The sequence below is a fragment of the Gossypium hirsutum genome, chromosome D03, assembly GCF_007990345.1.
Source record: "Gossypium hirsutum isolate 1008001.06 chromosome D03, Gossypium_hirsutum_v2.1, whole genome shotgun sequence".
NCBI lineage: Eukaryota > Viridiplantae > Streptophyta > Magnoliopsida > Malvales > Malvaceae > Gossypium > Gossypium hirsutum.
Window position 1 is genome coordinate 1,170,240 of NC_053439.1, and position 18,019 is coordinate 1,188,258.

At 34.2% G+C, this 18,019-nt stretch overlaps 3 protein-coding genes across 4 annotated transcripts; 1 reads left to right on the top strand and 2 right to left on the bottom strand.

Annotated features, from left to right (window-relative positions):
* Window positions 1-7,746: 7,746 nt before the first annotated feature.
* Window positions 7,747-8,585, bottom strand: LOC107909387 (uncharacterized). The gene has a single exon (XM_016836875.2). It carries the CDS (start codon window positions 8,388-8,390, stop codon window positions 7,887-7,889), a length of 504 nt encoding a protein of 167 aa, XP_016692364.1. The 5' UTR covers window positions 8,391-8,585; the 3' UTR covers window positions 7,747-7,886.
* A 1,221-nt stretch (window positions 8,586-9,806) lies between these two features.
* On the bottom strand, window positions 9,807-13,234 carry LOC107909386 (acidic leucine-rich nuclear phosphoprotein 32-related protein). 2 transcript variants are annotated; one of them, XM_016836874.2, is made up of 3 exons: window positions 11,662-13,234; window positions 10,492-10,763; window positions 9,807-10,070 (listed from the first exon to the last, which is right to left on the bottom strand). In XM_016836874.2, the coding sequence occupies exons 1-2, from the start codon at window positions 12,784-12,786 to the stop codon at window positions 10,509-10,511; spliced, it is 1,380 nt and encodes a 459-aa protein (XP_016692363.1). In that variant the 5' UTR covers window positions 12,787-13,234; the 3' UTR covers window positions 9,807-10,070; window positions 10,492-10,508. The 2 variants fall into 2 exon arrangements, with proteins under 2 accessions (XP_016692363.1, XP_016692362.1); XM_016836873.2 differs by lacking the exon at window positions 9,807-10,070 and having other exon boundaries at window positions 10,270-10,763.
* Window positions 13,235-15,447: 2,213 nt separating this feature from the next.
* On the top strand, window positions 15,448-17,788 carry LOC107908232 (protein MAINTENANCE OF MERISTEMS-like). Its single transcript, XM_016835472.2, has 2 exons — window positions 15,448-15,508; window positions 15,622-17,788. Exons 1-2 carry the CDS (start codon window positions 15,452-15,454, stop codon window positions 15,895-15,897), a joined length of 333 nt encoding a protein of 110 aa, XP_016690961.1. The 5' UTR covers window positions 15,448-15,451; the 3' UTR covers window positions 15,898-17,788.
* The last annotated feature ends 231 nt before the right edge of the window (window positions 17,789-18,019 follow it).

Here is an 18,019-nt window from a genome sequence, read left to right on the forward strand (position 1 = left end):
ACCGCATTACTCCACTCCTCTTGGGTCGTATCCACCGCAGTACAGCACTCCTCCCAACTCTAGCTCATTAATGGCGTTCGGGGCATATAATTTTTCTTCCGTGTTTCGCACACCCCCACCTGTGGCTGAAGAAGACGTTGATTGCCGCGATCACCCACAATTTGAATGTCGACCCCCGCAGAAATATACCCTTAGGACCACACCATCAAACCATCAATTTTAGGGGTTTCTTGCAATTTAAATATTACAAAGTTTTTACTTTCTTATTCTAATACAATATAAATCAAGAAAAATACAGTCTTTGTATTTATTTAATTAGACTAATTGCAACATTAAAACTTGGAACAAACTTTGTGGTCATAAATTTTGTAATATAAATTAAATACGTTACAATATTAAAAATTGGAACAAACTTTGTAATATAAATTAGGTACATTGGATGTAATTACATAAGCTCAATTCCTACTTGATCGTGACGATTATCTAATATGGTAGTTTCGTTGCGAGCATTTACTCCTATTATGACCAGCTAATCTGCATAATCCATAATGCTTGCCGTCGAATTTCTCCCTAATGTGCATTTCATTATGGATTCTGGATGATTGCGGACGACCTTTCGGATTTCTACGCAACCCTTTATCTGGGACAAGCTCGAAAGTCGTCGGAGGTACCTCTGTAATAGCCCGATTTTCAAAAATGTCGAAAACTGCGGTACGAGATCACCAAATTCAGAAAATAAGCTCGTAAATTTTATTATCAATAATTACGAGCCAAATATGATTTTTAAGAGATTTTTAAATTAGTAATTTGTATTTTATAAAAATTTATTAAGTCAAGAAATTGAGAAAAAGAGGTATCGAGACTTCGATATTATAAACCGAGCCGTAAATATTTTTATAAATATTTACGGAGTGTCAATATGGTAGTGTTAAAGTTTCGTCAGAAAATTTTAATGTTTTGGCAGTTAATTAATTAAAAATGACTAAATTGAAAAGATGCAAAACTTGCTAAAGTGATTAAATAGCTTAACAATTAAATAAGGAAGGACTAAAATAGAAAATAGACCAATTTAGGGGCTGAGATGACATACCGTTAAAAAAAATCTAAGATTTTTATGTATTAAGGACAAAATTGGAATTACAATAAAGTTTATGTGGCCAAATTTTATTTTAAGCATTTCAAGACCATTTCTTCTTGAAATTTCGGTGGGAGACAGCCATAGACGAGGGTTTGGAGCTTGTATTCCATATTTTGGCTTCAAGTAAGTTTAATTCTTGCTTTGTCCTTGAAATTTTTATATTTTTACACTTTTACAATTAGGTCCAACTTAGTATTCTACTAGTTTCTCATTTTGTTGAAAGTTTTGGAAGATACTAATGATAAGTTCATATGATTGTTGTTATTTTGCGATGAAATTGAGATGTTAATGGATGTTTAAAGGTGTTTTATTAAAGAATTTTAGATGAAAACATGTTTTAGGGATTAAATTGAAAAGTATTGAAATCATGGAGAAATTCTAAAATTTCATGGAATCTATGGGCTGTTATTGATATGTATGAGAAATACTATGCTTGAATCAAGGATTATATTGCAAGAATTTCATTTTCCAAGCCTAGGGACGAAATTATCATGTATTAAAAGTTTAGAGTCAAATTGGTAATCAATATATTACACTAAACAGTTTTGGGCAGCAGCAGTGGTCTGACTTTGAAAAATCACCAAAAATTGTTGGAATTGAATTAGAGGGTGAATAAAATATGAAATTAAAGCTTATTGAGTCTATTTTCAGAAGAAACCAATATAAATATCATCCAAATTCTGTACAATGAGATAATTAATTTTTAGTAAAGAGTGGTCGGAACTGTCAGATAGCAAAACAAGGGAAACTTTAAAGAATAAACTGTACTATTTGGCTGAACCAAAAATTCTGAAAATTTTATGGTAAGAAGGTATGTGAGTCTAGTTTCAGGGAAAATTAACAGATCTTAATTTGGAGCTCTGTAGCTCCGGATAAAAATAATTTAGTGACTCTGACTCGGATAAACAGCTTTGAATATACATGTGAGTGAATAGTGAAATTATAGTTAATGTTGTTTAAGTGTGTTATACACATTAAGGATGTGGAATGAAGAGGAGGAGGAGGAAAATTGGGAAGTATATGAATGATTTGTGTATAATTGGTCATATGCTTGATTATAATTGATAAACGATGAAATAGAAATAATGCTTATATTTGTGCATTGTTGGTTTTGGTTTAAGCTCATGTGTGAAAATAAAGTTTCATAGTATGTGTGTATCATATATTCGGTATATGATTTGGCATGAAATAATTTCATGAATGGTTTATCATGTAGTTAGTTCTAAAAAGAGTTATGTTTAAATATACTAGCTTGTGACTATGGTTGAATGATATGTTTATATCTTGTGTGATGTGCATAGGAAACAAGTGTGGTAAGAAAATGAAATAGTAAGTTCATATGGCCGAAATTTAATGATTAAATGTTAATTTCATGAGTTATGTAATGTATGATGAGATATATTTATTGATGAAATGAGAATAAAATAAAAATACGAAAATTGAATAAATGATCAAATTGAGCGGAACGCCGAATTTGAGTACTTATCTGATCAAGTGACAAGTGGAAAGTGATAAGTGATAGCTTCGGCTATACTTATCTGATCAAGAGACAAAGTGATAAGTGATAGTTTCGGCTACACTTATCTGATCAAGTGACAAGTGGAAAGTGATAAGTGATAGCTTCGGCTACACTTATCTGATCAAGTGACAAGTGAAAAATGATAAGTGATAGCTTTAGCTACACTTATCTGATCAAGAAACAAAGTGATAAGTGGCTACACTTATCTGATCAGGGACAAGTGATAAGTGATCATACGTAAGACCATAGTTATACTATGGCAAAGTGAAAGTGAAGTACTCAATTTTCCGTAACCGTTCCCTAATTTGATTAAGGATGGTAAGTGACAAATGGGCCCAAATGAATTAAAGTAAATGAATAAGTGGTAGTGTATTTATACCAGGATGATGTTGTTATTTAAGCTAAAGTGATATTTTCATTGCAAAATTAAGAATTTCATAAATGTGTTATTGAATGATATAATCGATAAACGTTGAGTTAAATGGTAAATACGTATTAGTGTTAAACTTAGTGACATTGAATTGTACGTGAATTAAATGGAAATTGCTAGTGATATGATATAAATTGTGAGCATGAGAAATTGCGAATTAAATGAAATGGAAATGAAGCATTGAATTGTATGAGTATGTATCGGGTCTCGTAGGCCCTAATTATTATGATTATAATATTTTGAGGATATATTGTGAAAAGTTATAGAAGCATGTTAATTATTTTGAAAGTTTTAATTTAAATGAAATTTTATAACTCGGTTAAATACGTTTACAAGTGTATGTGTTTTGGTAATGCCTCGTACCCTATTCCGGTGTTGGATACGGGTAAGGGGTGTTACAACCTCCCACATAGACATGTCAGGCAAGACGGGGAACTCATTCTCCCAGACATGTAACGTGTGCTCGAGGGTATACATATCATCGACAAATTGTTCAACATTGAGCGAGATTTTAGCACACACTGCCACGACATTAGCACATGGATAATAAAGTGTTTGGAACCTCTTGCAATCGCACTGTCTGTTTCAGATATCAACTCCATAGGACCTAGGTGGTATACAGGGTCGACGATTGATGGTCTCCGTAACTCGAAATGTTTCAAGACGTCATGAATATACTTCTACATTCATCAACCTCGTCATCCGGTGATTTGCAACCATTACATCTATGACATCTTTGACAAACAAGTATTTCGCCTCCATCTGGTTAACTTGTTGCTAACCCATTCTTGGCATCAAGGTAGCTAACCTGTAGAATATAGCCTAGAAGACAAATGAAATCGGAAGATGTCATGTTTTCAACAACAAAACATTGATCCCCTCCACCAAGTTTGTAGTCATTTGACCATAACGAAATCCCTTATCAAAACTTTGAACCCATTGCCACGGCTCCATGGTACCCAACCACTGTCGGAAAGATGTGTTTGTTTAACCCTCCATGTCATTCTCAAGTCAAGTCATTCTTTGGCGGAAAATGTGTGGCTCTAGCTCGTGCGCTGTATATGTATTAAGAAAAGATAAGTTACAGTATTGCCCTATAACATTAAAACTTATATTGAAAAGATAAGGCTATCCTTTACCCATTCTCACAACTTGTCTCCACTAGTCTGTATTCTTATAATCTCGGTGGAAGTTAGCAACGATGTGTCGGATGCAGTAAACGAATCTCCATGGCACACTGGAACTCCTAATGGTGACAATTAATCATTTCCCTCTTTCGAAGATGATGCAAATATTGTCGTTGCTAATAACATACCTCCGTAGGTTAGTAAGGAAGAATTCTCACGATTCCGTATTCTCCTTATCTACGATGGCAAATGCTATCGATAGCACGTTCTTCTTGCCGTTTTGAGCAACCGCAAGAAGTAGGATCTGTGTATATTTTTTGTATAGTCAGGTTCCATCTACTTGCACAAATGGCTTGTAATGGGGAAATACGCGTACACATGGATCAAACGTCCAGAACATCCGATGGAAAATTCTTTTTCCCGATTATAGTTGGTCATCCAGGCCGTAATAAGGTCGTGTCTGTAACTCAATGACAGTCCCCGGTACGTGCTCCTGCATAACGACTATCCATCCCTGTAGCTCATTATACGAATCATTAAAATCCCCGTACAATTTCTCTACTGTCATCTGTTTGGCTATTCACTCCTTTTGGTATGATACTCGATACTGGAATCGTACCTGTATTTCGGCAATTAGTACCAAAACTTTAATGGTCGACATGGCATTCACCATTGGCATGATACACGTACATGTAGTTTTAGAATTAAGTTTTCAATTATTTTCTGTCATACGTGTTGATGTACATGTGTGAGGCCCAACAAATTTTCGCATCTCCTACATCTGTGAATTTTGAATAAATGCAGCTTGTACTCGCCAATTGCAACCTTCCGCCGACTTCCAACACTCTCCAATATATAATGTCGGTTTAGACACTGCGACTTTGTAGTCTACTGATATATTCATGCTATATCGCTTAATAGTAAATACACACTCTTCTTTACTTTCAAAACTCTGGCCTAAGAACAACTCATCAGGATCAGAATCTACGACCAGTCGGTGAGTAGGTAGTATTTCAGGGTACTCTAGAAACTCGACTACTTGTGTTAAATTAGGGTCTATGAGCGACATGTGTGGCCCAAGATTATTGTGTATCACAATACGTCAAATTTGGTTCCCCACTAAAGAGGTGTTAATGTTTCCATCGTCATTCACGCCTTCATCGTCAATATCATCGGGGGTCTCGTCCATATCAGGATTACTATCACTATCGACCTCTTGATCACAAGGATCACTACTATCGTATCCCCATCACCAACCACATAAATACCGGGTGCAACATTAAGATCGATATCGATCCCGCGTATAGTTGATTCATTATCAATACACGATATTGGACTCACCATACACGGCTCTTTAGCTCCATGTTCTTCACCAGATGCAGTGAGATCTTCAGTTGGCTTCACACCATCTAACTCAGCAAATAACTGAATCGATGCATTTTGGTCTCTCTGATTCCCACAATAAAGAGCGATCATTGTCTCCACATCTTCATTGTCTACAAGTTCTATTTCGGTGAATTTGATGGGATTTGTCAAAACTGGAAACTTGTAGAAAAGCTTCGAGATCCTTCTCCCACAACGTCTAACAATTTTTGCACTAATCATTTCCTTACTATTATCGAACGAGACATTTCTATTAAATTTCATTGCTATTTATTGTCGACATTCAAATATATATCCAATGGTTGTTGTCAAGATGATTCTATCGAAATAAACGCATACGAAAAGCTGATTATCCATCTTCAATACTCAATCTTTTAAAAAATAAACAAAAATTCTCAAAACAATTTCTATTTTTTTTTGTTATCACTAACTAACAATTACTTTATAATAGTTACTAAAATAAAAACTTTCAAATATATTAAAAAATTAAAACATAACATTCACAATAAACACATAATTAATCTAAACACAAAACTAACTAACAAATCACAATAAACAAAATAACTTTAAAACAAAACATAAAAATAACACTAAACAAACTATACTAATACTAACAAAATAATTTGTTCTTATCATAATCTATTTTATTTGAAAATAACAATAAAAATAAAAATATTTTTTCTTTCTTCTCTTCTCCCTCTCTTCTTCTGCTATTTTTTTACTGATGCCTTAAATAGAGACGGATGGGGTTGGGGGGGAGTGGATGCCGCCTATGGGGATGGCATCACCGATGCCGCCTATGGGGAAGGCGTGACCGATACCGCCTATGGGAAAGGCGTGACTGGTGCCGCCTCTTCCATAGGCGTGACCAATGTGTGTTGTCCCATCAGTTTATTTTAATAGTTTTTTTTGTCAACAATTTTTTTTTGTCAGAACTAGGGAGGTGCCGCCTATGCACCACCCTCCACCACTTAAAATGTACCATTTTGGTACATAATTTTTTAAAGATATCATTTTGGTTTTTTTAATACTATTTTAGTAAAAAAAACCTGTAAATGTACCTTAGAGGTCCTTTTAGTATAGGGATTTAATCAACTTAGTCCTTTTACTATTAGATTGATCAATTTAGGCTCTATACTATTAAAAAGAATCAAAAAAAGGCCTAATTGGAATAACAATTAACATTTATTGTTTAAATAATATCATTTATTGCTTAATAGAGTTAATATTTTTAAAGTTCTTATGGTTTTGTAAATGAAATCTTTTGTTTGGAATTGAACTACAATTGAAAAAAATTCAAAACATTTTTTATACAGTAAATGTTAATTTTGTTACAATTTGAACTTATTTGATTTTTTTAATAGTATAGGGACCAAATTGATCCATTTTAAAAGTTTACTTTTTCTTGTAGAACCTTTTGAAGTCAATGTCCAAATATCGAGCTCAATTAGCTCACACCCAACTCACATCCGTTTTCTGAAAGATGTAAGCAAATGCAACTATCAATTTTTTGGGAAGTACATAAAATGAATTTGTGTGTGTTTGTCATGAAGTTGCAATAGTTTTGTTGAGACCCAACTGAAGTACTCAAAGTTTGTAGTTTTTATGTTAAATTGCTTTCAATTTCATCATACTTTAGGCTTTAAGTGTAGATTTGAGGAGCTAAGAATGCAATAAACCCTTCATTTAACTTAATCATTAGTTGGAAGGCTAAAATGTCAATTTAGACTATAGAGCATATTTAAAACATGTTGATCAATTTTTGAGCATGTGTACACCTATTTCATGGACAAATTGAATTTGATGTTGATCAATTTTATTTGCGTTTATTGAATTTTATTATATTTAACTTTATTTCGATTTGATCCCTAATTAGGTTCACTATAATTGATCTTTAAAAAACAATAAAATAACCAACATATGTTGCATGTAATAGCAAAGTACATTGTACTTTTAATGGGAGAATTTAAACTCCAATCTTAAAAATATTATTGTTGGAAAAGACGGCCATAAATCTCAAAAAGATTTGTTTTCATTAACGATAGAGGATACATTGGTTCCATAAAACAATAAAATAATGCGAATCATATCTAGCTATATAAAAAAAATAAGCAAAATATTTTATGCAATTTTCTAGTGAAACAAAATGTAAAACCAAAAAGTTCTTTATTGCTTTAACCTCTTTACAATCCTTAAGCAGCACATTCTAATCAACTATATATAGTAAATTAACCATGGCCACAAAGCAAAAGATAAGACTAGCAATGGTCCTATACCACATTATCTTCTTTACCCAAAGCACTGATCACTAGGAAGAGGACCCGGAATGGAACCACTCTGCAAGAATTGCAACCCAAAAACAACCAAAATGGCTAGCAATGATAAGAACGATAACCCTTCAACAGCTCCCAACAACCCAAAAGGTCCATTAGGCAAACCCGAACCAGTTTTGGCTTTGGTGTATAAAGACCAACCCACAATCCCAACCACAACTAGGTAGCTAACACCTTCAAGTGCTCCTATGGAACCACCTGGTCCAGGGGGTAAACCACACCCTGTAGTCTTGAGTGTGTATAAGGACCAAGCAATCACTGGGTTGGCAACCAAGCCACCGGCTATTGTGGCTTTGTCTATGGTTCCATTGCCGCTTTCACTGGTGTCCTTCGCCATGGCTAGGACTTTGAGTGGGGTGTGTACCTTGGGTTTTGTATATGTAAGGATGAAAGTATGGGGTTTTAGTGAAGGTAAGGAGGTTGATGGCGGTGATAGTAGCAGCATTTTTGAGGCATCCATGCTAGAAGAGAGGAAAGAGAGGAGTTTTTTTTGGTAGGTGGTTGGTGCTGGTGGTGATTTTGCTAGTATTTTAGGACCTTATCCATATCAGTAAAATGGACCAGGTGGGGACTAGAGAGGCTCTGGCTCTTGTCCCTTGGTCACGAATGAACTAAAGCCATTCACAATTTATCTTCGGAATTTTTAAATTTTTATTTTTTTTCAATTAATATGAGATACCATCTCTATTTATTTAGCTTAATGGGAAATAGCAGCTTAATTTTTGTGCCAGCTACAACCGATTTTGATTGCTTTTTGGGAAGTTTCAATTTCAGATAATCTTGATATTGGATTGTTTTGAATTTAATGTTAGTATTTAAGTTCTGTTTACTTCAACTTATATTTTGGGTCATTTTGAATTCTTTTTAGTTCAAAACAATCTTTAAATAATTTTAAGTTTGAATATTTTAGAATCGGATCAAGTTCGGGATCATGTTGTTTTGTTTTCAAGTCATTCAAATTTGAGACTGGTTGAGCAAAAAACCAACTAGAACCAAGATATTCGAACAGTTTATGGAATATAAGTTAAAAAACTACAATTACTCTAAATCGAATCGAATTTTATCTTTATTTAATATATAATTAATTTAATTTTCATCATATAAAAATAAATATTTTATATTTAAAATAGTAAAATTATTTAAAAATTCTTGAAACTTTTTTTTTAGCATTTATTAAAAAAAACCTTGAAATTTTATCAAATAATATTTAAAAGTCACAAAACAAAACTCATTTTATCAAAATAAGTCTAAAAAATCAAAATAAAAAATTAATATAAAAAAATTAAAAAACTGAACTGAGCCAAACCACCAAATTATGATGAATTACTCAAAAAATTTAAATAAATCCGACCAAACCAAACCTATATCAACCCTAATCATTAGAAATTCAAAGCATTTTAATCAAGTTCGAGTGAGTTGATCTCAAGTTGGAATGAATTCAATTTCAAATTCAATGAGTTTTTATTGAGTTTTATGAATCTACCCTTAAGAGAGGTTGGAAACAGATGAAATACATAATTAAAATAAGCATTGGGTCAAAAAGAGAAAGTGGGCCGTCAAAACGCAAAACTTCAGCTACGATTAAACCGTGAAGATATTGGGCTTTACTAACTAATGATTTTCAGACTGGCCCAAATCATTAAAACATTGGATATACAACCATAGTTAAAACATGCTCAAAGCCCCTATACTTTATAGGGATTCAAAATTTAGTCCCTCTATTTTTTTTTTAAAATTCAAATTTTAAGTTTAATGGTTAACCCCTTCGGTTAAATTTTGAAAAGTATAGCACAGAGACTTGAACAGAATTTAACCTAAGAAGCTGCAATTTCATTTTCAAGTAATTTCTTCAATATCTACTAATCACATTGGACCATACAAAAATGACAAAACTTCATTGTGATAATGGCAGAGACCAAATGGGTAAAATCTCAAACCGTTGGATCATATTCACAAAAAAAATATTTGAAATCTGACGATCATCATGCGAAGGTCCCATTGCCACATGGGACCTAAAAAGAGAATACACCTAAACCTGATCCCTCTTTTACTATATAGTAACCAATATAAAGCTTGCCACATTGCCCACTTGCTGCACTTCTTAAATTAAATGCCCATCCCACCAATCACAGCTTGACACCTGTGATAAACAAAAGTAGTGAGTTGGCCCATGAATCTCACTTCACTCACCATGAATCAAAGGTGTGACTCACTTCAACAATCCTTGAACCTTACAAAGGGTTTTACGTAAAATATAAACACACACTCATTTCCCTCCAATTTCCACTTTAGAAATTGACTCACTGAGTCATGAGAAGTGACAAGCATAGGCGGTAAAATTCCTTCATAACTGCCATTTGAATTTAACAAAGTAATAACGTCTATATATAAGAGATGAAAAAAAAGAAAAGCCCTAACGACTTTTTGAACTAAAACATGTACCAACATACACCATTTTTTCACTCTATCAACCAACCTAAAATCTATCATCGAGTCCGTTTGATGTTTTTCCGATTTTTTTTCTTTTTTAAAAGCATTAATATGGGAAAAAAGAATCTAACCCCGGAATTGCAACAAACTAACGATGCTTCTTTGATGCCTTTGCAAACTCGATAACATCATCATCTTCATCATCGTTATCTTCTTCACCATCATTGTTATCATCCTCCAGATTGTTGTTCCTCTTTCTCTTATGTTGCGGAGATGATGGCAGCACTTGAAGTTCATGGTCGTCTTCGACTTCTTCAACTTCTTCTTCTTCTTCTGCATTGTTTTCTTCATTGTTTCTCGGGTCAACAGGTTGAACTAGGAAACCTTCACCGTAGTCTTCGTCCTACCATTACCGGTTGATAAAACAACTTTAAAGACAATTCTCAATCATATATAAAACAAGGATGAACAGAGTAAAAACTCAACCACAATACTCGCATGCCAATCGTTTTTTTCCAAAGGATAAAGAATGGGTTTATATAATATGCAGCAAAACTATTTTAACTGCAATCATTGGAACATAATGTCTGACAATCAAGTTGCAATTGATTTTGTAAACGAACTGCTTAGTGGAATAACTACTATTGTCAGAGAACCAGAACATAAAAGAGAACATTGAGTCCCCTCAAAGAAAAATATTTTGGACAATACGGCTTAAACCAGGCCACAAAGAAGAAACATAGAACTAGTTAACAAGTGTATTTTCACGACAAAGAACTTGCTCAAAATCAAAGAAAAAAACCCAATTCACCTTCATCGGCAATAAGAAAATACAACAACAAATATCAACAGTTCGATACACTTTTGACTTTGACAGATTTCAAGAAAAGCATTTCATACAGCTTGTGGTTAAATTAAACATCCAAAACAAGTATGTTTCGAAGTAATGTATGTACTAAAATCACCAAAGGCACGTACAGAACTATAAAAACAGCATGTTTGTAAGAACAGTTTACTCTTTGATATTAGAGGGCAACTAATTTGCCCATTTTTCAAGTAAAAGGGGCAATATACAATCTGTACTAGGTACAGGGGCCTCAATGGTACTTTCAACAGATTTCTAACAACAAAGCTAGTCTCATTTATGAAATGCTTAACCGTGATTTAAGGCCTATACGAACGCATCCATGTTTACTGACCTATCTATACCATTCCAATCAAACAAATCATAGTTGGCAGAAAGTAGAAACTAAAACAAATCAATTAGGTTAAAAAATCATAGCAAGCAATAAGGAATTCACCTCCTCTTCACCGTCTTCATCATCATCAAATTCCACATCATCTTCAACACCATGAACTTCCTCACCAGTCTCACCATTATCATCCTCATCATCCCCATCATCTTCTCCATGTTCATGGCCATCAATCTCCCCTTCTGTACTTGTCAACCGCCCCGTACTCTCTGGCTCAGCCAAATCCCCTTCATCATTATCTACCTCTTCTTCCTCATCATCCTCCTCATCATCATCTTCGTCATCCTCATCCTCATCCTCTACCCCATCTTCCTCATCATCACTATGCCCAATTTCATTAACTTCTACAACATCTTCTTCATCCTCATCGTCATCATCAATTTCAGCACCAGAATCATTATCCTCCTCATCATCCTCGTCTTCTTCTTCATCGTCATCATCATCTCTCCCTACTTCCTCAATCCGAAAACCATTAGCCTCGTAGCTTTGTCCATTCACTCTTCTACCTGTCTCCACCTCTTCTTCATCAGCATCACTCTCTTCGTACTCATCCTCGTCAACAATCCCTTCCCCGCCTTCACTATGTCCGTTTTCCATTCTATATGGCCGATCCTCACCGTCAATTTCACCACTACCTGGATCATATTCATCATCATCCTCTTCATCTTCCTCCTCTTCATCAGACTCCGGCCTTTCATTCTCCTCAGCATCCATTTTATCCAAATATTTCAGCGATTTAATCAACGCAAAAACCCTAGACCGATAATCCTTAACTCTTGTAACCGGACACTCATAAAGATCAAGCGAAACAAGCTTAAGCTGCGCAAGCGGAGCAAGATCCTCAATATATTGAATCCGGTTGTTCGACAAATCTAGGTCTCGAAGCGATTCGAGGCCAGCTTCCACCAAAAACTCAAGGCCACCTGCGATCCTATTGTCGGAAAGGATAAGTTTCTGAAGATTCCGAAGACGAGGAAACTGCTCTAGAGACGAAACACCTATGTTAGCAATTGAAAGGTGTTGAAGATTCTCAAATCGTTCCAAGATGCTCGGCGGCGGTAAGCGACCTTGAACGCACTTCACCGCACCGTCAAGTGTCAAGGTTCGAGCCGCCGCGTGGTCAGTTTGGCCGTCTAACGCTGTCTCCACGGCTCTCTCCCAGATCTCGTCCATCAAATACGACACCGTTTTTTATCTCATATACCTACTTCTATAAACAAATATTAAATTCAAAGCTCCTTTTACCTATATTTTTCTAACGAATACACAGGTTCAAAGGGACGGTTCTAAAAGGAAGAGATTAAAAAGCATCATTTGTACTAAAAAAACACAGTAAGCAGAAAATTCAAAACTTCATTCGTAGCTATGAAATTTTGGGGCAAAAAACAATAAAACATAAACGAATCCCAAACCCTAAATTTCTAAAGATCAAAAGAATTTTTTTTTTCCATTTTTAATCTATTTCAACAGCTAAAAGCACCGCTAAAGATACTTCTGATTCAAGTTCTAAACGCTTGAAAATTAAATTTTAAAAACGAAAATCAATTTCCTTTTGTTCCTTTGTTCCAAAAGTTCGTGGTTCGTGGCTAGGGTTAAGGGGTGCGGTTTTTTGTTAAGAGAGCAAAGGAGGTGGTTTTGTGGGGATTAATGGGAAAATGTGAGCCATTGGATTAAGGAGGACGCGGATCGGTGACGTGGATGAAATGAACGGTAGAGATTGAAGGTAGATGTGTTTGTTTAAGGGAAAGGAATGTAGGTAGATCAGAAAGAAAGAGCAAGGGCTGAGATTAGAAGATTGCCTATAAAGTTTTTGAAATTTACGGAAATGCCATTCGGGTTTATTCATAGACAGCTGGATAATTAGCTAAGCATTACGATGTATGAAATGGAAACGAATTTTTATTAGCGATGGGAATAAATTTGTTTTGAGGGAAATTAAACCAAATTTTAAGGCTAAATTGTGTTAAATTATCATTTGAAATTTTAGGGGTTTTTTACAAAATTATTATAAAAAAATAAAAAAAATCCAAAATATTATAATTTTTTTATATATCAAAATATTATAACTTATTTACCAAAATATATTAAAAACAAAAAATAAAAAAAACTAATTGACTCGATAATACCCTAGTCACGTCAAGGTGATTGGCGGCACCAGTGCTATATTAGGGCCGATCGATGGTTGGGGTGGGAGAAGGAGAGGGAAAGAAAGAAAGGAAGGAAGGAGAGGAAAGAGAGAAAAAAAGAGAGAAAGAAGAAGAAGAAGAGGAAAGGAGAAGAAAAAAAAAGAAGGAAAGGAGAAGAGAAAAAACGAAGAAGAGAAGAGGGAAGGAAGGAAAAAAAGGTAATTTTTATTATAAATTTAATTTTTTGGTAATATTTGTGTGTTAAAAATTTATGTTATGTATATTATACGTATTTTAATATTTTATTTAGCATATATATTTTATGAAATATATTTAGAATGAAATGTATGTAATATTTGTACATTAAATGTTGATTAGGGATTTTTTTATATAAAATTTACTTAGGATGTTGAAATTAGTTGTTTTAGGAAAATAGCATTAAAAGTAAAATGATAAAGAAATATGTTTAAGAAAACATAAAATACGAAAAGAAAAAATGAAAATTGTATATTCACCGAAAATAATAAAATGCGAAAAAAATTGTATATGTAATAAATTTCAAACATAATGTATTGAAATAATATAAAATTATAAAATTAAAAATTACGATATTTTTTAAAATATAAAATGCGAATAAAAAAAATATGAACAAATGGCCGAAGTAAGAGTGTATTAATAATTTTTTTAAAATTTAGAAATAATTAATACAAATGATTGAAACAAAATGTACTGAAATAATATAAAATAATAAAATACGAAAATAATATATTTTTATTGAAAGTAATAAAAATCGGGAAAATAATACGAGCAAATGGCAAGGAAAAGAGTTTTTTAGGGTTTTTTACCAAAATATTACAAAAAAAATAAAAAAAATACCAAAATATTATAAACTTTTTTTTCGGGTTTTTTACTAAATTATTATAAAAAAATAAAAATAACCACAATATTATAATTTTTTTATTTATCAAAATATTATAATTTTTTTATTTACCAAAAAATAAAAATAAAAACCTGTAAAAAAAACCTGTGGCGGCACTGATGGTGCCAAAGAGATTGGCGGCACAGGACTAAAATTTAACTATTTGTAGTTTCAAGGACCTGACATGCAAATTTACCATTTTGAATTTTGAAAGTGAATTGTCGTGTGGGGCGCACTAAAATTCAAATGTAGCTAATTACCTTCTAAGCCCTCCTTATTTATTATTTTTTTTATTCCCCTTCAACTCACTAAATTAATAAATTTCAAACATGTTGCACTGAAATAATGTAAAATTATAAAAGACTAAATTTATGATATATTTTAAAATAATAAAATGCGGAGAAAAAAATACGAACAAATGGCGGAAGTAAGAGTGTATTACTAACTTTTTTAAAATTCAGAAATAATTAATACAAAATATTTCAAACAAAATATACTGAAATAATATAAAATAATAAAATATGAAAATAATATATTTTTATTGAAAGTAATAAAAATCGGAAAAATAATACGAGTAAAGGGCAGGGATAAGGGTTATTTTCTTCCACCAAATTAATTTAAATAACACACTAAATTAATCAATTTCAAACATTATGCACTGAAATAATGTAAAATTATAAAATTAGAAATTATGATATTTTTTTAAAGGAATAAAATGCGGAGAAAAAAATACGAATAAATGGCCGAAGTAAGATTTTTTTACTAACTTTTTTTTCAACTTGCAGGCATCGCAATGGCTCGATTGATTCAAAGCGATATTAGACACAAATCTGATGCGGTTAATAACGCGGTATGATTTATTATTTGTTAATCACGAGTTCTATTTATTTAAAAAGGATATACGCAGTATATACAAATAAATCATGTTATCGTAATATTTTTTCTGTAATTTAACACTATCAGGACTCGTTTCGAGTATTAAGGGGTCGTGTGAGTGTTTTAAAGAAAGCTCCGGATACACGATTGATGCCGTACTTGGAGCTAGCCGGATTTGGGTCAGTAGCATTGATCTGGTCCTCCGACTTGCGCTTTGATTTATTATCTGCACTAGTGGAGCGGTGGCGCCCAGAGACCCACACTTTTCATTTTCCGTGCGGGGAGCGCACGGTGACCTTGGAGGATGGCGCATTGCAGCTTGGGCTCCCAATTGACGGGAGTCCCATAACGGAAGTATCTTGATTTACCGATCTGGTTGCACTTTGTTATCAGCTCCTAGGAGACTCGCCAGGGGACGGTGAGTCATATTTTTCCGGCATAAAATTTACATGGCTGAAAGCCAAAATTGGACAATTATCAGCGACTGTCACTGAAAGTGAGTTGATGTGCGATGCTCGAGCGTACATCATGCATATGGTAGGTGAAGTACTCATGCCTGATGCAAACGGCGACAATGTACATTTGATGTACTTGCCCCTGTTAGCTGATTTGTCCACTACTAGGCTGTATAGCTAGGGCTCCGCCGTTCTAGCAATGTTGTACCGGGAGCTTTGTCGGGCGACAAACCCGGATGTTGTGGACATGGGCGGATGCCTCATACTGCTGCAGTCCTGGGCGCTTTATCGGCTGTCGTTTTTTGCATCCGTTAGTCACCAACCGTATGTGTATCCACTGCTGAACAGGTGATAAAATATAAATTGTCATTATTTGTAATCATAATATATTGACTAATGTTACCAACCCTAAACCCTTTTTTTTGTAGGTGGAATGTTCGTCCAGGCATTGGAAAGTCGTATAATGTCCCGATATATCGCCTCATGATTGAACAGCATGCCCAGGAAGGGGTAAGCTGTTATTCTAATATTCATGACATATATTCTACTTCTATATCTTACTCACACGTTATGGCTCTAACTCATTAAAAATAATCGGAAGATGACGTGTTTTCAACAAGACAGCGTTTTCAACTAAGATATAGAAATAACGTGTGAGTAAGATATAGAAATAGAATAGGTGTCATGAATATTAGAATAAAAGCTTACCCCTTTCTGGGCATGCTGTTCAATCATGAGGCGGTATATCGGGACATTATACGACTTCCCGATGCCTGGACGAACACTCCACCTACAAAAAAAAGGGTTTAGGGTTGGTAACATTAGTCAATATATTATGACTACAAATAATGACAATTTATATTTTATCACCTGTTCAGCAGCGCATACACATACAGTTGGTGACTAACGGATGCCAAAAACGGCAGCCGATAAAGCGCCCAAGACTACATCAGTATGAGGCATTCGCCCATGTCTACAACATCCGGGTTTGTCGCCCGACAAAGCTCCCGGTCAACATTGCTAGAACGGCGGAGCCCCAGCTATATGACCTAGCAGTGGACAAATCAGCTAATAGGGGCAAGTACATCAAATGCACATTGTCGCCGTTTGCATCAGACATGAGTACTCCCCTACCATATGCATGATGTACGCTCGAGCAGCGCACATCAACTCACCTTCAGTGGCAGTCGCTGATAATTGTCCAATTTTGGCTTTCAGCCACGTAAATTTTATGCCAGAAAAATATGACTCACCGTCCCCTGGCGAGTCTCCTAGGAGCTGATAACAAAATGCAGCCGGATCGGTAAATAAAGATATTCCCGTTACGGGACTCCCGTCAATTGGGAGCTCAAGCTGCAATACAACATCCTCCAAGGTTACCGTGCACTCCCCGCACAAAAAATGAAAAGTGTGGGTCTCCGGGCGCCACCGCTCCACTAGCGCAGATAATAAATCAAAGTACAAGTCGGAGGATCGGATCAATGCTACTAACCCAAATCCAGCTAGCTCCAAGTACGGCATCAGTCGTGCATCCAGAGCTTTCTTTAAAACACTCACACGGCCCCTTAGTACTCAGAACGAGTCCTGATAGTGTTGAATTACAGAAAAAATATTACGATAACATGATTTATTTGTATATACTGCGTATATCCTTTTTAAATAAATAAAACTCGTGATTAACAAATAATAAATCATACCACGTTATTAACCGCATCAGATATGTGTCTAATATCGCTTTGAATCAATTGAGTCATTGCGATGCCTGCAAGTTGAAAAAAAGTTAGTAAAAAAAATATTACTTCGGTCATTTATTCGTATTTTTTCTCCGCATTTTATTCCTTTAAAAAATATCATAATTTCTAATTTTATAATTTTACATTATTTCAGTGCATAATGTTTGAAATTTATTAATTTAGTGTGTTATTTAAATTAATTTGGTGTAAGAAAATAACCCTTATCCCTGCCTTTTGCTCGTATTATTTTCCCGATTTTTATTACTTTTAATAAAAATATATTATTTTTATATTTTA

Excerpts from the sequence above, each read along its gene's own strand:
- LOC107909386 (XM_016836874.2), bottom strand. The coding sequence starts at position 12,786 with ATGGACGAGATCTGGGAGAGAGCCGTGGAGACAGCGTTAGACGGCCAA. Across the intron at positions 10,764-11,661 it reads ATGAAGACGGTGAAGAGGAG|GACGAAGACTACGGTGAAGG; the intron begins GTGAATTCCTTA and ends CGGTAATGGTAG.
- LOC107909387 (XM_016836875.2), bottom strand. The coding sequence starts at position 8,390 with ATGGATGCCTCAAAAATGCTGCTACTATCACCGCCATCAACCTCCTTA.
- LOC107908232 (XM_016835472.2), top strand. The coding sequence starts at position 15,452 with ATGGCTCGATTGATTCAAAGCGATATTAGACACAAATCTGATGCGGTT. Across the intron at positions 15,509-15,621 it reads CTGATGCGGTTAATAACGCG|GACTCGTTTCGAGTATTAAG; the intron begins GTATGATTTATT and ends TAACACTATCAG.